This window comes from Protopterus annectens, chromosome 12.part0 (assembly GCF_019279795.1).
Source record: "Protopterus annectens isolate FY-2018-M chromosome 12.part0, PAN1.0, whole genome shotgun sequence".
Classification (NCBI taxonomy): Eukaryota; Metazoa; Chordata; order Ceratodontiformes; family Protopteridae; genus Protopterus; species Protopterus annectens.
Window position 1 is genome coordinate 152,893,219 of NC_056746.1, and position 26,917 is coordinate 152,920,135.

At 41.3% G+C, this 26,917-nt stretch overlaps 1 protein-coding gene across 1 annotated transcript in view; it reads left to right on the plus strand.

Annotated features, from left to right (window-relative positions):
* Positions 1-12,289: 12,289 nt before the first annotated feature.
* TNFRSF17 (TNF receptor superfamily member 17) overlaps positions 12,290-26,917 on the plus strand; it is a 36,510-nt gene continuing 21,882 nt past the window's right edge. Inside the window, exons 1-2 of the mRNA XM_044088898.1 lie at positions 12,290-12,614; positions 13,946-14,104. Of these exons, the coding sequence (XP_043944833.1) occupies positions 12,290-12,614; positions 13,946-14,104 (484 nt within the window). The remainder of the gene's footprint in view (positions 12,615-13,945; positions 14,105-26,917) is intronic.

The following is a 26,917-nucleotide window of genomic DNA, read 5'->3' on the forward strand; positions in this document are numbered from 1 at the left end:
CAGTAGCACATTATTTTTTACCATAAAGATAAAGCTAAAGATAAATAAATCACAAACCAAGATGGGAAATATGGCCGTTTCCCCATTGTGGTGCGATACCGGAGTTGGTATATATAGTTAGGGAGGTGTAGGTGGTGCAGTCCCCCACATAGGTGGGTTTCAAATAGTTTGGTTTGTTATAATATAGTTTTGGGCAAGTGTTTACTTGCCCTGTGAAAAAATATGGTGTTCGGCATTTTTAATTTTGGTATTGTCATCTCAGCTAAATCAGTTTCAGTTTTATGGTCTTTCAGCCTTGTGAAGTAGATCTGTCTCACCACAGGTCATGTAAAAGAAGTGTCCCACTTTACATGCCATTCGGCTAAATGGAATACAGGGATGGCCATGAGGTACTATCCATATTTGTCTGCTATTTCTGGTTAGTCATATTAACTGAGGGAGTAGATGGTGCACCTTTCAGGGCACAGAGGTGATGTATAGAGGAGTCCAAAATATTCCTCTACTTCCTCTACACTAACTACAGCCACTGGCTACTGGAGGAGGACTATGAAGACCCCAAATACAAGATCAAGGCCTGGAATGCTCTGGCAAGGCTGTTACACTTGTAAGGGGTATGTTGCACATAGGGGAGCAATGTCGCTACTATTACAGACACAAACAGTGACCCCCATCCAGACCTCTTTGGCTAATGGGAAGATGAGCTTAAAGCTGCAGCACCACAAGTATACTGTAAGTAACCCTGGTCTTACCTACAGATACAGCCTAGCAGTGTGTGCCACCCACATATCTTATATCATGCACAGTCCTGTATAGAACCCAGGAGGAGGGCAGAACATCTTTGAGAGCTCCAGGATGATTACACCTGCTTCACACAGTACAGATTTAAATGTTAACAGTCTGTTGACCAAGTATAGGTGCAGCCTTCCAGACTATATTTTTTTCCATTGGTGGTAATTGTCTGGTAAGTTCCATACTTCATGGGTAGCAGTATGAGTGATTTATGCTATATAAATATAGCATAAATATAGATATACAGGAGTGCTTTAGTGGAATTGTACAAGTAATTCAAAACATCAAGGCTTTGCCTTTTAGACTGCATGTGGTGAAGGGTGTGGGTTTGATTTTCCCCTTGGTTGCATATCATTTTATTATTGTTAATTTGGGGAAGGTATTTGTTGTAGTTCTGAGCAATCTGTACAGCATTCGTATGAAATGCAATGTTTCATTCCATATGTACATTTGTCTCTCCACCCTCTTTCTCAGTATCCTTTGTATTACATACATTCACAGTACATTCTACCCTGTATGCCCAGGTTTGTACTAACTTCCATAGTTCATCTGTTGCAGTATGAATGTCTGATGCTACTTTGTTTTCAATGGCAGGCTTTATAGGGATTGTAAAAGTAGCTCAACACATTAAAGCCTTGACTTTCAGACTGCATATGTTGATGGCTGTGGGTTCAATTCTCCCCTTGAGTGTGCATCACACCATCATTGGATATTTGGTATGAGTGTTTGTTGGTGGTGTTTCAAGTAGAGTAATGACAGCATTATCACAGAAGACATACATATCAGCTGCATTTTTTTTATTGTATCTGTACTTCTCCCCCCACCCTCTTTCTCACTATCTTTTGTATTAAATACCTTTATTTGTTTTTTATTTTGTTTCTCTCCATTTATTTCACAGCTTTATGCAACAGCATCTATACGTCCATCCATTGCTCCAATAAGACCTGTCAGCCCCCCTTCCCCACATATGACATAATTAGTCCAACAATGTTTGTGAGCTAGGCTACCATGGTCACCTCTGAACATGTAATATTAGCTGCAGCGAGCACACCAACCAGCTCTGCACCAGAAATTGGGCCTGTTGTCCCTGCCACTGGCAGCTCACAGACATCATGGGGGAGCTAAGTGACTAGTGGCTAGATTTTTGCCTTGGCCATCTACAAAACCTCCTGCTGCAGTTTATCCTGACCAGAGCCCAGTGATGAGGGAGCCCAGGGTGACAGCTGTGCAACCGCTTCCTATTCCCTATGTTGGTGTCATCCTTCTTTTTGTATATAGTCCCAATGCTGGCTGTTGTTCAGGAATCCCAAACATCGTTGTCGACATTCTGTTTGTCCACTCTCTCCTTCTCCATTGTGCTCCCCCTTCCTCATTGTGTCATTACCTCCCCTGTCTTCTGTGTTTGTGTGCCCCTCCTACCTGCCCTAACCCTCTTACCTTCCTCTTACTTCCTTTACGTACTCCACTTACGTTGTCATTATACCTCTCAAATGTAAACCACATGGAGGACCACTTAAATTGTTACACCATGTCTGCCCCATCCCTGTAAACCATATGGAGGGCCACTTAAATTGTTACACCATTTCTGCTCCATCCCTGTAAACCATATGAAGAGCCATTTAAATTGTTACACCATTTCTGCTCCATCCCTGTTAAAACTAGACCTTGTTTAGTCATTCTTAGTTAACATGACCAGCAGTTAAATTCAGATCTTCATTTGTGAACTGGAACATTTTTTTTTTGCTTTACTCCTGATTCTCAAGTGACAGTTGATAGATATGAACTCTCTTTAAATATACATACAATTGGGCACCCAATCCACAAAAATATTTTACCCCACATCCCCACCTCCATCCTGCTCTTTCCTTACATTTTCATGTTATATTATACCCCCTGATTGCTTCCCCTTTTTATCACTTTTCTATATTCCCATTTACACCCTTTAATTTGGTTAAAAATAGATGAGCACACCTGTATAATGACCATTTAAGGCTTCTGCATGATTTCTGTTTCTTGCCATTAGTTTGAATAAGTGATCACCCAGAGCCTCTTGGAGACATGGACAAGAGCAACATTTGCTGTTCCTCCTCATCTTTCCCTGTGGGTGTACTTCAGTAGTATGTGGTGTTACCACAGACTCGGTTGGAGCCGCAAGTGGAATATTTAATAATCTCACCTTCTTACATTGACTTTCACCTGGTCCTCATTGCTTATGAGCTCCAAGCTTCATCACGCAAAAAGGTAAACAGTGGCGGGCTGACAGTGACCGCATCTACTGTGTTTCTGAATCCCAGCCAATATTTCAAATAGATGCTTTATTTATAAATCCAGAAAAGTTCTTGCTAAAAAGAAACTGAGCAAATACTGATTTGTAGTGGCCATCTAGCACTTATGTTCTGTTTTGCTGCAGTGGCTGCCAGTTTTACATAAAGGGCACCACTATGACTTTAAAACATTAATAGTTTAGTGTAGCATAACACAATTCATACATCTGGGTGAAACCAGAGCAAGAAGAAAAAAAATATACCTCCTCTGAGACTTCCTGTGAGTTGTTCTATGCTAGGACAGTGTTCCTTGACAAGTAAGTAGAATTCAGATCCACCTGGTAAGCAGGCAGATTTAATATCAGGTATCCCACAAATTTTAGCAATGCTAATTTGGAATGATTATCAGTTTCATCATATTTATTTTTAAGTGAAAGTTAGGGTTTTATATTCATGCATATGCTAAAATCATGTGAATGTCTGAATGCAAACTTCATCTGTTTAATAAAAAAGCTAAATGTTACATATTTTGTCAGCTTAGACTAACTGCTGATATCTTTATTTATTTATATATTTTATTTTATATTTGTTGACCGGGATAGTCCAATGATACATGTCCATTTTCAGCGGAGGCCCAGGGAGAAAAGCTCCAAACTTACAAACAGATAAAGACAAGAAAGTTACAGTATATGCACAAACATATTGTATTAACATACAAGTTAGTCTCACATTTCAGGCCTATGAAGAATACAGTTTATATTCAGAAATATATACAAATATGTTACAATTTCTCTTATCAAACCTATAGGTGCAGCTGTGTACAGAGTATCTGCAAAGATGTTACAATTTCTCTTTTCAAACCTTTTAGTGTAAGAGGTAAATCGCTGTGAATAAAAATTGCAGGGCTATGGAAGTAGATGAGGCTTTAGTCAGGGTTAGAGCAAGGACATAACCAGTGAGTTTTAAAATACTGGGTTAGATTTTTTTTAACTGATTAAGGGAGGGGTTCAGAGTAAGGTCAGATGGGAGCAAATTCTGGGTTTTGCCTACTGAATTTGCAAACAAAGATTCTCCAGACAGCCAGGTTGTTAGTTTTAACAGACTGAACCAAGAGTTTTGTAGTGGAACAAAGTAGCCTAACATTTTTGTAGGGATGGATAATGTTTTTAAGGGAAGGTGTTTATTCTGGATGGTTAATAACCTTGAATGCTACAGTAAGTTAATTATATTGAATTAGCCTTGGGAGTTCTAGCCATCCTAAGAGGTTTAGGTTTTGACAATGGTGTGTCCTGTAGGGATTTCCTGTGGCAAACCTGGCAATTTGATTATAGCAGCTGGAGAGTTTGCTGAGATCAGTTTTGTTCATGTTAGTGAGTATTGGCGAGGCATAGAGCAGAGTTGAAAACAGATGGGTACGGGCAATGGCAGTCCTAGTTAGAGGAGTGAGAAAAGGTTTGTTTTTGTGTAGGGAGCCAAGTTTTTTATTAATGGTTTTAATAGTCTGGTTTACGTGCATATCATATTTGAGGTTGTTGTCTATTATAACACCCAGGAGTTTGGTATACATATCTGGTGAGATTATGGTCCCATTGTTAGATGTTATAGTAAACAAAGGTTGAGAGGATTTATGAGTAGGGGACAAGAGCAATAGCTTTGTTTTATTAGGGTTTAATATCAGCTGTTGATTAGAGATCCAGTTTTCCACTGTATTAAAGGTTTTCTGGGTTAAACTAAGGAGATCTGTAGGGGTAGAGGCTGAGCAAATCATAGTGGAGTCATCGGCATATTGTATACAGGTTACATCTGGGATTACAGTGTGGAGGTCATTGATAAAGAGGGAGAAAAGAAGGGGACCTAATATGGAGTCTTGAGAGTTACCAAGGGTAATGGGGAGAAGGGTGGAGAGTTTGTCCTGCCAAAGGACAGCCTGCTGTCTTCCACTAAGATAAGAGTGAAACCACTGCATGGCATGGTTGTTTAGGGATATTTTATTTAGGCTAAGTAAGAGTAGCTGGTGGTTAACCATGTCAAAGGCCTTGGAAAGATTGAGAAACAGGTTTGTTGTTGTTATGGTTGGAATTGGAAAGGAGAGGAGAACTGAGGCTGTACTGTGCTGTGGTCTAAATCCATGCTGGGAGTTGGCGAGAAGATTATGTTGAATAAGGGAGTGTAAGACTTGTTTATGGATACACTTTTCCATAATTATAGCCAGAGGTGAAAGGATAGCTATTGGTCTGTAGTTTGACAGCTCAATGGAGCTGCCTCCTTTGTGGAATGGTATGACATGTAATATTTTCCAGATAGAGGGGATAGAGGCTTCAGTTATGGTTCTGTTTATCAAAATAGAGACAGGGTACGCTATAACATCAGCAGCTTTTTGCAGGTAGTCTGCAGGGAGGAGGTCAGCTGAAAGGGTGGTTGGTTTGAGGTTTTTAATTAGGGCTCTAATGAGTGAAGTCGGAACTTTTTGGAAGCTGAAGGAGATAATGTCACTGGGTTTAAGGGTTTCAGCATTAGGACAAGTGGGTTTAAGTTTGCTAGCAAGGGCCTGGATAGTTTCTGTAAAGAAACTGTTGAAGGTGTTGGCAATGGACTCTGGCGATATTTGGATTGGGGATGAGGGGGTTGGAGTTGTGGATTGCCCTGGGTGGAGGAGTTTGTTAATTCCTGCCCAGAACTTCTGTGGCTTGTTGTGGTGTTTCTGCTGTAGATGGCAGAAATATGTTTTTTTGTCTAGTAATATGGATTTTTTTGCATCATTCCTATATTGTCGAAATTTGAGTTGATCTTGTGGGATTTTAGAGGAGTGCCAGTTGTTCCAGGCATTATTTATTTGGATGATCTTTAGTTTGGTTTCTTCAGTGAGCCAGGGGGCAACTTTTGTTTTAATTCTAATAGAGAGTGCAGGTGCATGGTTGTCAAGGATGGACAGGACTGTGTTATTTGCTAAAAGACTAGTATTAAATCCATTCTGCTTCTACTTAGGTCCAAATTTTTACTGTGAGCGAATGCCAAGTCTAGTGAAGAGATGTTTTCGGGGGGGGTAGTAGTTTTGTGCAATGGCCAGCTCTGTGATAATGAAGTGTAATTCGATTAAGGGGTATCCCCCTTACCTTGAGCTGCAACAACATTGATGTTGTTCATATAAAATATGGGACTGTAGGAGCACAGCATGGAGATGTGTGGGTGCCTTGCACCCCTCCAACACATTTATTTCAATCACGCTGCACGTAATGCTACAAAAACATCTAATTGTACAAATGGCATTCAAGCAGTAATTTTGCAAATGAATGACCTAGATACACAATCATGCAATGCTTTCTCATTGTAATCTTAGATTGGTTATAGTTGTACGGTTGTCCAAAAATGATGGTGGCACTCCCCAAACAGAAGTTATACAGACAGCAGGTGCTGTAAAACACTGTTCGATAAGTTGTTCATTAAAAGTATAACATTTTCTAGTTAATTTAGTCCTCACCCTGGGATTAGATACAGATTTTTCCAATTGTCAAAGCCCTGTCAATAGGGCAATTAGCTCATGAGTAATAGGATGATCGGGTTGCTTCCGTTTTCTTCCTATACACTTTACTTTTATAAACTAGCATAAATAAAGCAAGCAGCTGAATGCCCGCATGATTTAAAGCAGCTCCTCCTTGGACTGTTAACAGTAGCAGAAGCTTATCCAGCTTTACTTTTCTCTTCCGTAATTAATAGAGGACACACTGAAAAAACAATCAGAAAAACTAAATGAAAACTCCAGCCAAGCTAGAACTTCCAATGAGTGACCTCCCAAACCTCCTGTAACAGAGGCACATGGGATATATGTAGATGACCCTTATGAACATCAGGTGTTTCAGCTATATGGCGATTCTGATTGCCCATGACTTTTACATTTGAAGTCATTTTAATGGACAATTTCAGGCCAATAAAGCCAAACCCCACTAGCTATGGATATGCATATTTCGGCCTTGTTATGACCTCATCGGCATAGCATAAGCAGAGTGTATACTGCCTTTTCATTTACTATGCATACCCAATGGGAAAACAAAAAACTGTTACTGTACAAATGCATAACTATTTGAGATTAGAGGGACTCACCTAGTTCATATATGTGTGTTTATGAAATATCACATTTGAACATGTACAGTACTAGGGTATATGGTACTATGGGTAAACAACCAGGTCAAACTATCTGTGGATACTGAGGGATATAGGCAAAACTGTCATGGCCTAGCCAGAGAGTTGAAGGCAGACTGGCTAAATACTGTTATCCTTTGTTATTTCTGTCACTGTTCATGACCATGAGTACCTTATTACTATTATTAGTCATCAGAGTTACTTCATTTCAATAACCATTTTTGTAAGACTTGCAGTTTTAATGCAATTCCTCTGTATTTCACATTAGACCCCTTTCATAACCACTGACATGGTGCTTTGGTTATACTGATATTTGCTGACTTTAAAAAGGTCTTGAGTTAATAGAAGTTATGTACTTACCATAACTTGGCATCTGTGTTGACCAGTTTCATTATGCATCACGAATGGGTCTTCAGATCTGTCTTCGGATTCGACTTGGCCATTTCTTCCAGACATACAATCTGAGCTTCAAACTCCTCCCTCTCCCATAATGCCTCACTACTCTTCAAACCCTCAGATCAAATTTGCTGCCCCTTCTTAAAGATAGTCAAAATAATAGTACTGGACAGAAAAAGAAGGCGACCAAACGGAGCCAGACTAGGAACCAGTAGGTTCCCTTATCCTCTATATCACTGTCAGCTGTAAAAGGAAGGGGGGAGGATGATGGGATGTTATGCATAATGAAACTGAACAACACAGATGCCAAGTTATGTAAGTGCATAACTTCTAATCTGATGTTATCCATTTCACTATGCATCATGAGTGGGTCAGAATCTCCAGCTACACAAACTCTGGGAGGAACTCAAGGAAGGATATGCCTGAGCACTGCAGAACCAAAAGATGCTCTGTTTCTAGACATAATGCCCAACTTGTAGTAAGATACAAAGATATGAGGTGTGGACCAAGTAGCTGCAGCACAAATCTCATGAACACAAGTCCTTGCAGAGAAGGAAGATGAAATAGACATAGACCTGGTAGAGTGAGAAACTGGACAGGGGAGTTGCTTGCCTTGTTAAGAATAAACTGCAGAAATATAATCCGTAATCCATTTGGCTAAGGTGATCTTGGATACAGTCTGACCTAACATATTTAGAGAAAAAACAATGAACGACTGTTCAGATTTCCTGTGAGATCTATTCATGTGTAAGTAAAAACGCAACTGTCTGTATACATCCAACGAATGCAGCATATATTTGCCTTTACTGTAGTGATTAGGGAGGAATACAGGCAAGTGAATAGTCTGGTTAGTGTTTGCCTCTGAAGCAACCTTTGGAATGAAGGACAGATTTGTTTTAAGTGAGACTCTATCTCTGAAGAAAGTTATATATGGTAGTTGAGAAGACACAGCTTGGAATTCTGACACTTTTCTAGCTGAAGTAATGGCCACCAGAAAAGCAGTCTTCCAAGATAAAAATTTTAACTCACATAAGCTAGCAGGTTCAGATGGTTTCTGGGTGACTCCCTGTAGTACCAAGGTAAGATGTCAAGGAGGAGAAGGATCTTTTATTGGAGGTCTGAGATGAAAAACCCTTTCATAAAAGCTCGACATAGTTTAGAAGTGAAAACAGTAGCGGGAAAGCTATCACCCTTCCCTACATGAAAATTCTTGATAGCCACAAGTTGCATCTTTATAGTAGAAAAACTAGCTCCATGCCGGAAAAGTGAGCTAAGAAACATAAGGATGTCTAGGACTGTAGCAAAGAAGGGGTCAGTATTCCTCTGTGAAGCCCAAATGGAAAACCTCTTTCATTTACTATGATATACTTTTTGGGTGGAAGACTTCTGAGAAGCAAGAATAATTTCCTGGACTAGGGAAGCTAGCCTGGACTTTCATGGAATTACTGGAAATGGAGAATACAACCAGTCAGTTTGAGGGATCAAAGACTGGGAATCTGGGATTCCAACAGATGGGAAATCAGATCCTGATTGGAATCCAGTATCCATGGAGGATATTTGCTCTAAGACAGCAGGAAGGGGAACCATACCTGAAGAGATCATTAAGGGGCAATGAGGATTAGCTTGGTCTTCAGCCTGCTGGCTTTCTGTAGAACTTTGGGTATCAGGGTAATCAGAGGGTAAGCATAGAGGAGACCCAGGGCTAATCATGGACTTGGGCATCCCTGGGTGACACCCCCAAGGTGGGGAGCAGAGTGAAGTACTTGCTGCACTTGCTGCTGAGGAGAGAGGCAAAAAGGTCGCAGCAAGGCTGGCCCCAGTGGTTGAATATTTGATTTGCGACTGATTGGTTCAGGAACCGCTCAGGTGGACTTAAGATTGATCTGCTCAGTCTGTCCTCCAGAACGTTGGATTCCCCCAGGATGTATGTTGCAAGGAGAAAGTGGTTTGAAGAAATCGCCCATTCCCAAACCCTCATGGCATCCCTGCACAACGGGTATGAATGGGTTCCCCAATGCTTGTTGATGTACCAAACTACTAACATATTGTCTGTCAAAATTGCAATTATCCCCACAGGAAGGCAGTCCTGAAAGGCTTGCAATGTGATACGGGCCACCATCATCTCCAGTATATTTATGTGCAGTTTGGTCTCTGTCATGGACCGTGTGCCTTGGACCATCTTTCCCTGAAAATGCCCCCACCCCAAAAGGGAAGTGTCCGTGGTCACCATGGCCATAACAGGGAGAAGAATGAAAGGTCTTCCAAGATGGAGGTTGTGTGTAAGGATCCACCACTGCAGTTGATGCCTGCAAATCTGAGTTAGCCTGACTGGGGTTGACAACGATGCCACCAAATAGACCATTGTACGGCTAGGGTCCACTGGAGAACTCGCATGAAGAACCTGACTATGGGCACTAGAAGAATTGTAGTTGACATGGATCCTAAGGGCATAAGGACCAGTCGAGCTGGTGGTGTCAGGGTGTCTAGCAAATGTTGAACCTGCTGTCTCAAGGATCTTATTCTCTGGGGGGATAGGGCTGCTATCTGTGTGATTGTGTTCAACTGAATCCATATGAATTTCATATCTTGTAGGTGATAGCTGTATCCAGATATGGAACAGGTGCAACATAACCTGAATAGCCTGAAGTAGTTGATGCCTTGTAGGTGCCATTAGGAGCCAATCATCCAGGACCTGGAATCCTTGCAGATGGAGGTGAGCTGCAACCACTACCTGCATTTGGTGAACATCCAGGGGGCAGTTGTGAGGTCAAAGGGCAGTGCTCTTAATTGATAATGATTGGCCCACAGCCTGAAGAGCAGATATCTCCTGGAGTGCCTGTCTATTTTGATATGATTGTATGTGTCCTGGAGGTCTACAGAGCACATCTAGTCATCTTTGCACAGAAGCAGCAGAATGGACTGTATTGTAACCACACAGAACTTCGACTTCTTTTTAAATAAATCCAGACTGCTCAGATCCAAGATGGGTTGAAGGCCCCCTCTCTTCTTCAGCACCAAAAAGTGGTGTGAGTAAATTTTGCATCCCAGCTGTTCGATTGGGACCTGCTGGATGACTCTTTCGTCTAGAAGTTTTTGAACTTCTAGAAGGGCATTCTCCCTCTGATTGGATGGCACGTCAGGGAGATACGTCTTGGAACTGGGAGGAGGAAGGGCAAAGGGAATATAGTAACCTCTGGAAATTATCTTTAACACCCAAATGTCGTTTGTTATATTTGTCCAGGCTTCTTGGTGTAACAAAAGTCTGCCTCCGACTGGCTTCAGAGTAGGATAGCTGGGCAGTGCTTTAGGAGCACTGAAAGGGCCCATCAGAGAAAGGTTCCCTGAAGCCCTTATTTTGTAGACGCCCTGTCCCTTTGGGGTGACATCTACTATTGAATCCTCTCCCTCTGCCACTAGAAGAAGATTCTTGTTGTGATTCAGGAAATGTCCCTTGGGACTTAAGGAACACCATCTTCTTCCCACTACGTTGGTTCCTGGAAAAGGTCTGTTGTGAGGAAGAAAACTTGATCCCTGTGGCAGATAAGGTCTTGCCTTCCTGTTCACTGCAGGTGAGAGTCTCTTTTACTGATGGCCCAAACAAGGAGGAACCATTAAAGGGGGAGTTAGTGAACAATGCCTTAAAGGGGTCTGCAAAGCCACACAGCTTCATCCAGGCATGTTTCCTGAGGGTTATGCCTGAACCTGCCACTCATGAGGTTCCTTCCACAATGTGGGAAATCAACCTCATTGAGAAGTTAGCAATGGAGGACATAGTGGTTAGCTGGGGAGAAACCTTTTAAGGTCCTCCTCTGACAGTGACTGCATCAGAGAGGTAGAGATTTCATTAATCAGAACTCTCTGAAGGTGTGTGAAGTGTGCCAAGTAATTCAATGCTCTCAGCGTAAAAGTGGCTAAGGTGAGGCATATACACATGCTTCCCATGTCTGCCCAAAGCCTGAGACTCTTTGTTTGGGGGATGAACAGTGGAGTTCTGTTCAGTGAGCTCCTTCTTGGTGGTGGCTGACACTACTGTGGCATTATCTGGGACACCTTTACTCCAAAAAGGGTGGTCACTGGAGGGACCAAGATATCTGTCTTCACATTTAGGAATTGGCCCCATGGTGTCAGGCTCCTTCAAAGCTCAGCAAGTGATAAGGTCAATAAGCTGGTCTGCCATGGGGGAGTCACCCAGGATGTAGATGGGCCCATCCTGAATGCCTCCAGGAACACTGACTCCTCTGGGGAAGGGGGTTGTAAAGACCAGACACCCTTTTGCTTCAGAATTTCTAAGATATCTCTGAAGGAAATATCAGGTGGATATCATGGGGACCCTTCCCATTCGTCAAAAGCAGTGTCCTCTGTCAATGACTCTAAAGATGAGTCTAGGTACTTCCTCTTGCACTAGCACTTCAGATGAACCTCCTCTGTGGGGTACTCGGGAGAGGACTCTGAAGACAGAGGGACCCCTTGCTGAGGGGTAGGCTGTAAGCTTTCCAGAATGGGGCTGACGATGGACTGGATGGATGGCAGCAAAGCCCTGATCCACAGGGGATTGTGTAGGGCCTGGCAGAAGAGGGACTATCTCTCCAGGTGTAAAGAATGCTCTCTCTACCACCTGGAAGGCCAATGATGCTGGGAGAACCTGCCCTACCACCCCAGGAGCCAAAGCCATCAAGGGAGAAAAGGATGTGGTCATCCCGGATATGACACCTACAGAAGGCACAGACCCTGAGATGTCGAAGGCCAAGGCCCCCAGGGGAAGGGTTGCCTCTGACAATGTCAGAGCCATCAGCAGCCCTGAGGAACCAGTGCCAATGTCTCAGATCCAGGACCCACTCTCCTCCAAAGGAATCGAGGCAGAGCCAGTCAGGGACACTGTCAGAGTTGAAGAAAGGGATATTCTGTGCTTTGACTCTGGTCTACTTGAGAGTGTCAGGCCCTGCAGCACTGAAGCTGAAGGTCAGATCAGAGGAGGAGGCTGGTGTATCAGGGTTAGTATTCTCATGGATCCAGCATGGGTTGGAGAAGGTGAAATCTCCAGCTGGATCTGGACTTTGAGAAAACTCATCATCATCCAATCCATATCAGAGTGGGACAGCAGGGGGGGATCTACAGGAGACAGAGGAATGGGTCGACCTGACAGGTGACAGGCTGGGCCAGATGGTCAGGACAGGTGAGGGAGATTTACTCTGACATGGAGTATGGCTCTGGGACCTCCAATCCTGGCATGTCTGAACCAGAGATGAGGAGCTGTGGATCCATATTGTCTCCACAGGCTCTGACTGACTGCTTGGACCTGAAGTCTAAGGGTCCAGTAGAGAGGCTGGCTTAGCTGACACTGGCTCTACTGGATCCAAAGGCCCTCTCGGATATGGAGAGAAGTGAGAGCAGGAGGGATCCAAAGACGATGGATCCAACAGCCTCCTACGCTTCTTGGGAGCAGAAGCCATTGTCTCTGGAGTAACTGAGGGGATACGCTTCATCAGTACAGAGGTCTGGGCTCCAGAAGCCGGGAGAAGACCTCACAAGATGAGTTTATTATGCCGATCAGTGAGGGCCTGGAGATTGAAGGCCAAGCAGATATCGCACGGCTTCTTCACATGACCCGGATCCAGGCAATACACATAATCCTTGTGAGCATCCAATCTGGGAATCTTATGACCACAAGAGGCACACCTATTAAAACCAGGGGGTTTGTTGGAACCTGCAAGCTTGTCAGACATGCTTGAGAGATAGCACACACAAGCACAACGCACACGCACACACACACACACACACACACACACACACACACACACACACACACACACACACACTATACACTAAGCTGACTACTAACTGAAAGATACAGGGATTTTTTTTTTTAAATAGTGAATGAGAAATAGGGAAACAGAAGGGAGATGTGGAAGGCAGAAAAAAACCCTAATGTCAGCAAAAAATCTAACAGACAGGAAAAAATACTTTAAAAGGGAGGAGAGGTGAACATTATAGATAAAAAAGCTATAAACTAACTAGGAGAGAAAAAGAGCTAATAATACTAGAAAATAAATGAAAAATGTTACTTAGCTGAATGGAGGCTCGGAATCACATCTGTGCTGGAAAGCAGCAAATGAAATCTGAGGGTTTGAAGAGGAGTGAGGCATTATGGGAGAGGGAGGGGTTTGAGGCTTGGATCATATGTCTGGAAGAAATGGCTGAGTTGGATCCGAGGATGGACCCGAAGACCCATCTGTGATGCATAATGAAATGGAAAACATCATATTTATATTTTTTACCATTCAGATATTTATTCAGTAAAGCTAATTTCCTTAGTTTCTGATCTGCGATTTTTCTCTCTCTCTCTCTCTGTCTTTATATAGTTGATACAGCTACAAGTCGGGTGATCCAGACAACAGAGACCCACTGGGCTATGTGGGTAATTTTAGGAACCACTGTCTTTTTAGTTTTCATGGTTATCGCATTAGCTGCCTTACTTCAAAGACTGCGACAGAAAACAAAGAATGCTGCAAAGGAAACAGGTAAGAAAAAACATTTATCTGAAATTTGCAAATCAATGTAGAAACTCAAAAGAGACACAACATATATCTAGATACAATGATTATGTGAAAGGTTGTAAAGGAGAGCAGAGTTAAGCAACAGTACTAAGCAGTATGCACAAACCTTAGGCATGTTTCTCCTTATCAAAATGCCATGACATAGCATGCCAAAACTTAAACCTAACAGTCAGGACCCCAAGTTGTTGCATACCTTGCACTGTATTATCACAATGGTGAAATTAACCTAGCTTTGTATTTTTTTGGTTAGTTTTGCTGTTCACTGCTTCTGTCAGGCACTGCCAGCTTCTGAGTGCCACTTCCTTGTGGAGTACCCCCTTTCCCATTTAATCCCACATACAGGGAGACAGTAGTGAGAATGACATGCTTTATATCACAGTTATGGAGTTTCTGTCTTTTAAAGCCTATCCAAATATCAGCTTCCCTCTGCCAAAATGTGGTTGTGCAAAGCATCTATATATGCACAGCTCTGTGCGGTACTGTTGGAGCCGTCTGACATACTTGTGCTTTTCTGACTGTCACATTTTGATTCTCAGGAATCCAAAGATTTGTTCTGAGAAGCAGTGATGTTTCCCTACCTCTGCCAAAGTAGGGCAAATTGGCCAGTTTAATAAACACTCCCTTCTCCTCTGCCAGCCTTCTAGCAAACAGACCATGTGCAATGCACAGCCTGGGACACCATCCAGTCCAATTGAAGCTGTGTTTTTGGCTTTGGATAGGGCTGTTTTAACCTGTGTGTCAGTGACTGCCGGGGCTCTACATTCTTCTGGTATGGTTATGGGCCCTTTAGGGGATGAGAGGGGGGTGAAGTTTGCACTAAACCTGTCTGCCAGAAAGTTGGCAATATCAGTCGGTTCAGTGTATTTTGTGCCATTCTGCACTAACTCAGAGCAGATCTGAGAGGTTCCAGTTAGGTTCTTGACATAGCTAAAGAATGCTTTGTGGTTATCTTTGGAGTCCTTGGCAAGTTTTCTTTCAAAGCTAGCCTTGGGTGATTTTATGAGGGATCGTAGTTTCTTGCTGATACTGATCAGGGATGTCTTTCCTTCTTGGGATTTTACTCTTTTCTGTACTAGTTTCCTCCTTCTATTGTATAGCTTGTTTATGGCAGGGGGTCCACCAGACTGGTTTACTTTTCTTGGAGGACTGAGTCTTGGTTTTGCTTGGGATAGCATGGTCCATACATTCTTGCAGGTGCTCATAGAGTGCCTTTGTAAGGGATTCAGCAGTTTGGACAGCATTGTCCTTTAGCATGGGGGTTGTTAACCTTTCCACCTCGGTCTTAAATAACGTGAAGTTTGCTTTTGAAAAGTTTTTCACGGTGGTTTCCTTGATTGGGGGTGGGGACGGAATGTGGATATCCAGAGTGATTAGTCTATGGTCTGATCTAACCAGCGGGGCTGCGAGGGGTTGACCTCCTGTGTAGAACACCGGTCGCCCATGTTGGTGATGACTAGGTCCAATATGTTGTCACCTCTGGTGGGGGTGTTAACCAGTTGATCCAGGGCATTCGAGTTTATAAATTCTAGGAAGCGTTGGGCAAGGGACTTAGTACTTGAGTAGTTCTCCCAGTTAATGTTTGGGTAATTGAAATCACCCAATATTAGGGCATTTGGTAGGACCTTCATATTTTCCAGTGTCTCCAGAAATGCGGAATGGTGGTCCTGGGTCATGGTGGGTGATCTGTAGCAAGCTACAATTTGAGTTGCAGTTTTGCCCGTTGTTAGTTGCACATGGATGATCTCTGAGGCATTGTGCTGCACCACTAACCTGGCGGTGTGAGTATCCTTGATGAATATGGATACACCCTCACCTTTTGTGTTTTTGTACCGGTTCTGTGGCCAGAAAGTATGGTATGAGTTATAACCTGGTAGTGCTGGGGTGCTCTCTGGAGCCTTAAACCAGGTTTCTGTTACTGCACAGATATCGATGTTCTCCATACTGAGGAGTGCCTCGAGTGCATGCATTTTGAAGTTTAGACTTTTGGCGTTGAGTAGCATTACCCTCAATTTTTGGTTAATTGTGCTATTTACACTGGTGGGTTTGCCTTTTGAGCCTTGCCTAAAAAAGGCACTATGGGGGCGGCAAAAGCCTTGGCCAGTATTCGAAAGCCTAAGGGTGACAGGTGCAAGACATCTCTTGTGAAGCAACGTGGTTTGTTTAGCATGTCATCCCAGGCGGACAGATACTAGACTCCCTTTGAATGACACCAAAACCTGAACCAATTGTTGAAATTGATCATTTTTTTCTTTATACTGTGGCATCATTCTTGGTGAGGGCAGGATGCTACTCAGGGTCAGGGTCATACCAGCCTGGGCTATGTGATCAGAGAGCTCTTCCATGTCTCTTTTCATGTAGTCCAAGGAGGTACGTCTCAGGTCATTCACACCAACGTGGACAATGACAGAGTCGTATTTGTACTTTTTCTGGAGTGACCTGAGTGCTTGTGTTATGTGGCGGATCCTGGCGCCCGACAGGCAGCTAACTGTAACCTTCTCCTTGTCCAGCCTAGTTAGTGGGACATCAGTGTGCCTGACTATAGAGTCAGCTATTACTAGTGTGTTGGGTATGTTATTTTGCCTTAAGGGCTGCGATTGCGTGGCACACTGATTATGTGAAGTATGTGTTTCATAGTTTGTGATGGGGTGTGGAGGTTGCTTGGGTGTCTGCTTTGGAGGTCTCTGTTGCTTTTGCAGATTTTTATTTAGAACCTCCGAGTATGTTATTTGCCGGTGTTGGTTTAGTAGGTCTATGTGAGACTGGAGGTGTGTTGCAGGTATTTTCCTTCTTCTCTTGACTGTCTGATCCAGTCTTGGGTTGTGAGAGCTTTGCCTCCACTTTGGCTGTATAATTGCATCTCTTGCATATATTAGTGTTTGGTGATAGGAGGAGAGGGTTGTCTGTGTACATGAGGCAGTTGTAACATTGCCTCAAAATGCTCAGATTCACCAGTTGGACTGGAGAGTACACCTGAAACTGCCCTTTGGACATGCCTGAACAGGTAAAGTGAGCTGTTTTACTGATTGTCTGGTAGGGACGAATGTTGTCACCCAGTCTCCACTCCCTTCCTGTCAGTACTATAGGGTCCAGTTGATACCTAGTACTTTCATTAGCCACTCCTGCATTTGCATGGCCAACAGTCTGTGCCTAAGGGAACGCTTGAGAGGTATGAACATTCATCTGACCAGCCATCTATATATTTCACAGCCTTCTGAGGAATGTTATAATATTGGTAAGCCATCTAAAATTGTCACCAGCTACCACTAGTACTTTTGCTGCCAATTACCTAAGCTTATACCACCTAGTAGTGTTATTAACTCTACTAGAGCTCATATAGCCAACCAGTTTGTCTAAGGAGAACAACCAAGAATTACTTTCATACTTTAAAAGGCCCTCTCAGCTATGCACCATCTGGTATTGTAACTAACCATCCCTGGTTGGCCAAAAAACATCAAAGACGTAAGAAGGTTCATCTGACAACTCCCTTATCCTCTAGGTAACCATGCAGGGTATGCTACAGTGTCTAAATATCATCTAGTGCTGTCTCAATCCACCTCTAATAACCATTTAGCAAACCAGCTATATCTGAGCAAAAGTTTCAAGAAGTATCCGAAAGTGCCTTTGTATCAAATCTATATTATATTAGTACCTGTATTTTTATTACACATCTAATGCACCACTGTATAATTTTGCCCATTCATACAATACTATTTTTTTAGTATTAAGCTTTTAATACAATACCAGATCAATGTTCAACTCAGAGATCATTTCTTAGAACATTTGTATTTGTGTGTTTCTTTGGAGGGCATGTGTTTCCAGTGAGAGCTAGTTATAACAAAGTCTATGGAGTTAGAATGATATACACTTGAGTCAAAGTTTCAAAACAATGAAGTGCAAAACCATCACTTTTGTTGAAAATTAATTGTATTATGTTGAAATAATACTTTGGAGTTGCAGACTTCAAGTTTGTCTGACCATGGAGTTAGTAAATATAAGGAAATGTGGGGGATTAGGGGAGCATGCCTCTACACAGAAATCACTGGATCACTTCCTCTTGTTCATCACTTTTGTGATAAAACTTTTGAAAATTTCTCTGATTTGTTATTGTACTGTTTTTTTTTTCATTTTAAGTGGTTTTGAAGTGTTGAAATTCATTTCCTGTCATGAATGTGTTTATTTAAACACACACAATCAGAATCACATTTACTGGCCAAGTATGCATGCATACAAGGAATTTGACTCTGGTTTCAGTGACTCTCCAAGTATGAATTACATAAATGACACACATACAACTATTAATAACAAGACAAAAAAGTAAATATACATATACATACAAGATGCAAAGTGCAACTCAGTGCAAAAAATACTGAAATAAACCCTGACAGAGACAAGTATTAACAATATGTAAACAATACTACAGAATCCTCGGAGGCTTGAGAAAAAGAATGCCCCAACCTAATAATCTGAGTTAACCGTTTATGAACTTGATTAAACACACAGTACTAATGTATTTCTTATAACACACAAGATATTAAGTAAACAATCATAAATAAAATAATAAAAAAATAAAACTAGCAAAATCTTTAAACTGCATTTTATGTTAGCAGCTGTTCTGCCTGTTTATGTAGGGTACCATCTCCATGCTCTATTTATGACCATCAATGGCCTGTTCACCCACTCACCAGTGTGCTGCCAAGCAAACTGTCCCTTTCAAACAGCTACTTTAAAAAGTTAAAACTGTATCATAGTGGCCTGCCCCTAACAGCAGCCATCACTCACGACTGTTGGGTTATCACAATGGACAAACATCCAAAGCACGTATAATAAACTCTAAAAAATCTGAACAGTATATTTGGAAAGTGTGAGCAAGAATATAAGGCAGACAAACAGAAATGAGCCCACACAATGCGCATTTAAGGTACATCAACAATTAACACGTCACAACAGCAAATGTGTGTAAGCAATGTTATGTACACAACCCAGAGATGTACACTGTGAAATTAAAAACAAAGTGTGCCCATACCTAGAACCATTTTTTTTTGTTAATGTTGTTCCAAAATACCATAAACCAAGTTGTGAAGAAAACGCAGTGGTATAGGATGTTGTGCATAGGGTTATACATAGAGGAAAGCATAAAAGAGAGATGGCATGAAAATATTATTGAAACTACACAGCAGGCATCATACAGGAGCAAATATGTAATGTGTAAAAGAAGATTAGTAAAGCAGAAGTTAAAGAAATAGAATTGAAGGATTTAATGTAGAAGGTCTAAGATAGACTACATCACAGTATGCTGGAGTATGTCCCCAGAATAAGGGAAAGCAAGAGACCAGGAGACATGTGAAGAAGACATATGGACATGGGGAAAGGAAAAGAGATGTAATATGGTATAATAGTTATGCAAAGGAGAAAGCAAAACTAATCAATACAGAAAGAGCAGCACCAAAGATATTTGAAGAGAAATACAGGCAAAGGAATCTGGATATGGAAAACTTTACAATACAAAAGATAAGAAGACTAAGAGGAAAAGAAGAAAAATAGATTAGTAATGGAGAAGTCAAAGAAATAGAAATTGAGGTTATGGAACAGCTGCAAAGAGAAGGATTCAGTGTAGAAAATTGAATACAGAAAGCACCACAACAGGATAGAGCAATGGATATTGAAATTAAAGGGAAACCAGTGGAACAGGAAGCAATTGGTCAGGTGCCATATCAAGATATTTTGGAGCCTTCCACAGGAAACCAGTATAAACATTCACTTGAAGCTAGACAGGAAGGAAAGGGACAGGAAACTGTGGAAACTCTGATGCAGTCAATGTTGAGGAGTGATAGGCTAGTGAGTTGTCATATGACAGAACAACAGATGACACAGGATGAAATTGAAGAGAATGTGCCACAGGAGGATGCTATAGAACTTTCTATAGAATACTCGCAGGAAGCAGAAAACAAGGGATGTGCCCTCAGTTTGGAAGAAAATGAGCTAAGACAAGTGTTGCTTGATTTAATGGACATGGATAGATATTTTAAGATCAATGAGAGAAATAGACTGCAGAAGGTCAATAAAACTCCAAAAGTCAGAAGTTTAATAAAACAAATGAACACAGTAATTAGGACTGTCAATAGAGATCCATGTGATATAACAGAAGTAAACAGAAAATATTACTGTGCAGCTAAATGAATAACTGATAAAGTTCTACCACAAGAACATGGGGTAGTGAGGGAAAGAAAGGGGAGACATTGAATACCATCATGGAAGTATCAAATAGGGAAAACTATAAAGGAATTAAGACAAGAAGTGTCACTGTTAGAAGATTATAGAAGAGGGAATAGATCAACAAAAATACTAAGAAAGATAGATGTGATTAAAGCAATGCACAGTATCAGAACAGACCAGGATCTATCATGCACTCTTGCAAATAAGCTAAAAATTTCAGCACAGGTGGAAAATGCACAGATAAATATAAGGGACAAACACAAAATAAGCAATTTATTGATGATCCAAAAAAGTTTTATAGAAAATTGGGAAATAAGGTAAAAGGAAATGAAAGACCACACAAAAAAAGAGGAAGTAGATACATTTTGGAGACTTATCTATGAAGATCCTGTGGAACATAACAAAGATGCTAAATGGATAGAAGAAGTAAAAGAAAGAATAAGAAGTTTAAATGTACAGGATATGGAATGGGATGAAGTAACAGCCAGAGAGATTGAAGCAAAGTTAAGAAAAGCCTCTAACTAGAAAACTCTGGGCCCAGATGCAGTACCTAACTTTTGGTTAAAAGTATTAACATCTCTGCACGAGGATTTAGTCATGAGTAAGAACTATTTATATGCACGTCCCGAACAGACACCACACTGGCTAACAACAGGCAAAACAATGCTCTTACTTAAGAGTGAACCTGCAAGCTACCCTAAAAATTATAGACCAATAACTTGCCTTCTGACGACATATAAACTATACACTGGAAATTGACGCTGACAGAGTTTATAGTCATTTAGAAGAAAACTCAATTATGGCAGTAGAACAAAAGGACAATAAAAGAAAGTCATATGAACAAAGGATCGTTTGTTGTTAAATAAAGTTATAGTGGAGAACTGTAAAAAGGGGAAGACTCTAAGTATGGCATGGATTGACTACAAAAAAATTTGATAGTATCCCACATTCATGGATAAAAGAGTGCTTAAAAATGTAAAAGATACACCCTGCACTGATTGACTACATTACAGTAACCATGAAACAATGGCAGACCACTTTGCAATAAAGCCATTATAAAGGACAGATTATTATCCCAAGGATAAAAATTCAAAGGGGAATATTCCAGGGTGACTCTCTGTCACCGTTGCTATTCTGCCTTGCCATTAATCCATTAAGCTGTTTACTTAACATCTTAGGCCATGGCTACAATTTGGCTCCTAGAAAACAACAAAGTCTAATGACTTCTCATCTTCTCTTTGTCGATGATTTAAAACTGTATAGCTCATCAGATGAGGAACTGAAAGCACAGCTGCAGGTTGTCAAAACTTTTTCAGATGATATTAGAATCTCATTTGGTCTTGAAATATGGGCAAAAGCAACCTTTAAAGCAGGAAAACTGCAGCATCAGGAAAACATCAGTTTGGGACAAGAATGTGATATAAAAGAACTTAAACAAGAGGGAGTGTATAAATACTTGGGAATTGATGAAGGGTCAGCAATAAAACATGAACAAATGCCAATAAAACTCAGCAAGGAATACTTTAGAAGACTTAAATTAATCCAGAGAACAGCATTGACATCTAGGAACAAGATCCAAGATATAAATCAGTTTGCTCTTCCTGTCCTAATGTACAGTTTTGGAGTGATTGACTGGCCCCAAAAAGTGTTGGATAGATTAGATATTAAAACAAGAAGGATGCTTCATGCTCACCGAATGATTTATAAAAATCAGTGTATACCAAGATTATATATTCCCCATTCCGAAGGAGGGATGGGCCTCCTGGGCTTCCTTAAAATTGATTACATGTATAGATCTGCAGTTGTGGGACTCCACACATATCTACTGACCTCACAAGATCCAAATTTAGTGAAAGTTTTGAAACATGAGGAGAATACATCTAAGATGACTTCTCTGCTTAATTTAGCAGAAGCATATCAATGTAAAGCAAGAATGGAAATCAAACCAGAAGTACATAAAAAACAGGCAGCAACTGAATGTGCCAAAAAACAAAAGAAAGAATATACGGTGGAAGACCAGATCAGAAGACAAGAAATGTGGAAAAAAACATAAATATAGTTGCAAGTACAGAAAACTTCTGGAATAGGCTCATGTTGATCAAGAATGAATGCAGGAATGGTTAAGGAGAGGTGAATTCAAATCAAGAAATGAAAGGTTAATATTGTCAGCCCAAGATAGTGGGCTACGTACACGCTAGTTTACAAAGTCCATTGAATATGTGGAAGAAACAAACAAATGTAGGTTTTGTAAAACCAAATTGGAAACAGTCACACACCTTGTTGCTGCTTGCAACATACGAATGGCAGAAGGACTGTATACTGAAAGGCATAATAATGTGGAGAGACTTTTGCACTGGGGATTGTGCAAATATTATGGTATCAAAGTGGCTGAAAAACACTGGAAACATGAGCCACAAAACATCATAAAAATGATGAAGTTTATATCGCATGGAATCACCCATTACCAACAGTTCAAAAGACAGATGCTAGAAAACCGGATATAGTGGTCCAAGAAACGAAGACAAAAGCAGCATTGGTCATTGAAATCGGCACATCTAGTGACTACAGTGTCTTGCGTACAGAGAGACAGAAAGTCATAAAATACCAGGATCTGCAGGCAGCAACAAGAATAATGTGGAAGAAAGATACCCAGACAGTTTCAATAGTAGTAGGAGCAATGGGTCTTATAAAAAAAAAATTTACAATCATATTTAGATATGTTACCAATCCATGTAACCCCATACGAATTGCAGAAGAAGTCATTACTGGGCACACTGCGGGTGCTACGAAGAACAGTTTTGTCTAACATCAAAGATTGAAACAATACTAATTTCATGAACTTTAATCATACTTTGACTTAGGAATGGCGTCCATTCCCATCACGGTATAAGAAACCCAAAAGATGTGGAGAAATTAGAAAGGAGCTGTATATAAAAAAAGGGCACAACACTAAACTGAAAATCAGCTCACATGCCAAAAATAGGTGCATTAATAAACTAAGTATTAGAAAAGAAAATGTCAGATTTAAAGGTTCATAGATGTTTACTAGGCTAACGACCACAAGGACCTTTTTAAGCTTACCCATGCATTCCAAATCTCTGACAAGTTCTGATACCCTTGATAAGTGTAAGGAGGGGCCTGGGAGAGGAACCATTTACAGGTTGCCTGTGTCCGTTAGAGACATAGATGCCAAACTAGGGATGAAATTGTGGTTTCCCATCCAATTGTCCAAGTTGCACTTGAATTGGGTTAGGGAGGAACTCTGCTTCACATGGATGGGGAGCCTGTTCCATAGACTGGGTAGTCTCTGGAATACATACCTGTTTCTCCAGCAGGTCCTATTTATATCACAGGGAGGATTTAACTCTTTAGAATGGGTAATTTTGGTGCTGTTTGTTTTGTGGATATGCATGAGGTCCAGCAGAGTGGGATCTGGCAATGCCCTGTATGCTAGGTGTAGATCTCCTCTCAAAAGCCTGTAGGAGACAGAATATAGGGATAGAGCCTTGAAGAGGTCTGCATAGGACATTTTACTTAACACCCTGTATACTTTTAGTGAGGAACCTCTGTGAACATTCTGTTTGTTGGATATGCCTGGTTAGGTACATACCAAAGGGGGCATTGTACTCAATGATAGGTCTGATGAATGTCAAACACAGTGGAACAATGACTTCTCTGGACTTAGATGCCAAACCTTTATTTATAGGTTCATAGGTAAGTACTAGGCTATCTGTCTGAGGGCATCTATAAGCCTAGCCAGAATGTGGTGACTTTCGCTGCCCCCATAGATTAGTTCCCTGTGCCTCAGTCCAGCAGAGCCATTAGTTCCCTGTGCCTCTGTTCAGCAGAGCCACTGCAGTGATCCCCGGGGTAAATTTTCTGTTTTCCATCCACTCGTCAAGGTTTCTCTTGAATAGTGTTAGTGAGGGGCTCTGCCTAATGTAGATTGGAATCCTGTTCCAAAGCATGGGGAGTCTCTGGGACAGGAATCTATAAGTTGTGCAACTTAGTATGATTTCCTCACTACTGTAGACACGTGATGGTCAAAGGCTAGATTACTATCTATGTGTGTCCCTAAGTCCCTGACAAGTTTTCAGATTTAGCTGCTTCATTTATCAAGGTACACAAAACAGTTCAAATACATATACACATGTCTTACTACACAATAATATACGATTAACGTAATTACCATCAATTTACATTTATTCTTATGAGATACATTTTGTTTGCATTGTCCCTTACCTTTACATTCCAAGAGTTTTGAATAATTCTTGATATGAAAAAAATCATCTTCTATGGCTTATGATGCATATGACACAGACACACAAATATATATATATATATATATATATATATATACATTGTCACACACAAAACTTAAAGTAAAAAAAAAAAAAAGATAAAAAACATCTGCACCAGCATGGGGCAGGAGTGTGCCCTACACCCCCTGCTAATTATATATACTAACTCTGAGATTGCACAACACTGGTGGGAAACTGCATATTCCCCTACCCTGAAAATTGTGCAATGTCCCACACCTGTCAGCTATCAGATGTCAGATCATCGAGTATGGTAGTTCTGCGAGGTGTGCATTTGTTTGGGCAAGTTAGGTTTAACAGGTTAGGGTTAGTGTAAAGGTTAGGGTAGAGGATAGGTTTAGCTCTGTGTGTGAGTTTGTTTTGCTGTGTTTGTGCGAGTGCTTGGTATTCAGAATTAGAGTTAGGGCTAAGTTAGGTGATAGTATGTATGGTGTATGTGTGAGATGTTATATTTGTAGTGTGTGTGTGTGTGTGTGTGTGTGTGTGTGTGTGTGTGTGTGTGTGTGTGTGTGTGTGTGTGTGTCTTTACCTGCCTTGTTTACTCATACTCTCTTAGGAAAAGTGTTTTTGGTAAGATAATTAGTTGGGCTGGGATTAAGGTCAGGGGCAGGGTTAGGATTAGCACACATGACTGTGATAAAACAAGGGGGCAAGTGCTGTGTTGCTTCGTCTCTGCAATCCCTCCTTTTCACCTCTTGTAATCCTTGTCTTTTGCCCCATTTACTAATCTCACACTCCTACCTAGCCACATTAGTCCTCTCTTTTGCCCTTTCCTCATACCCTTGTCAGTAGTCCTAAGTATTCCATCCCTGACCTATACCCATAGTTTAGTTGTCCCCCATTTTCCTTTCAGTCTCCTAATTCATCCTTGACCACCTCCCCAGTGTGGCATAATCCACTCCAATAACATCCCTCACCATTGTCCTTGTGGTTTCATTCCTACCCACTTCCTTACTTTAAACCACACAATTGCATGATCACTGTTGGATAATGGTGGCTTTACCTTGACATCCATTACACTCCCTAGATTTTCTAAGGCCACATCCAAACTTTTATCCTTTCTTGTACTAGCCTACACTAGTTAGTTAAACCCCCTCATAGTCTAGAACCTCAATCAACCCCACACCTTCTCTACAATGCAGTTTGGAATCTTTTAGCCTGCTCCTGGCAGAGTCAGATCTCATGCCTATAAATACTTTCTTGCATTAGGAGAATGATACTCTGTATCAATCCACAAGGTTTCCAGCCCTTCCTCTGCCTTGCCTGCTAGGGCACTTGACCAAACTTCTAACCTCAGCAGTACCATCAATGTATTACTGCTTTGGTGCTCTTCCTGTTTTTTCATCTTACAGCTGATGCCCCCCTTTGTGTAACCTGCTATTCTGCCCTCCACCACTTCCACTTCTCCCTTTTTTGTCATTCCTGAACAACTTAAAACAAGGCATCTCCATATCTCACCCCCTGTTATCCCTGACCAATGTTTCTGTAATAGTATCAGTTTCTACCCACTCCTTCTGTATCACTGCTTGACGTTCCCAATCTTTCTACCCAGACTCCTTATATTACACTCACACACATGCCTACTAGGGCTACCACCACTACCAGTAAGGGATTGCCAAGGCCCCTGTCCCTTTGGTCCTGCAGCCAAGGAGATTGTGCAAGCCTCTACCATGACACAGCGAGTTGGCCTGGGTGGGGCCACCATAAAGGATGGGAAAGCCAGCTTTAGCTGCTCACTCCAACTCTCTGTCTGGCTTTTCCAGCTTCCTGACTGCTATTTAGACTCGGGTCATCTTGATCATAGTCGGGGCTTCATCCCTCAATGCCATAAAGCATAAAATGTGTGAACCAATAATGACAAAACTACCCATTTCAGAACATTTCAACCATAAAAGACCACTCAAACTTCTGTTATTATAATCCTCTAATATTAGTCAATATGCAGAATTTCTGCAGAAGTAAAAGTCATCTGAATAATTTCACATTAAAAAGATCTGTAACTAATGAAGATGTTGCTGCTGGCAAAAAAAAAAAAAAATTACATTTCACTCTTTCATCCACAAATTCAATGCCTGCTGCCCTTGAAGAATAAATTGCTTATGTACATTAAAAAAAGTGGTAAGCTGGTAGGATGGCAATAAAGAATGGCTGGCAAACTGACAACAGATGCATACTCACTAGACATCTCATCAAAAGGAGGACACATTCAGGAGTACAGCACCCCATCCCTCCTTAAAATGCACCG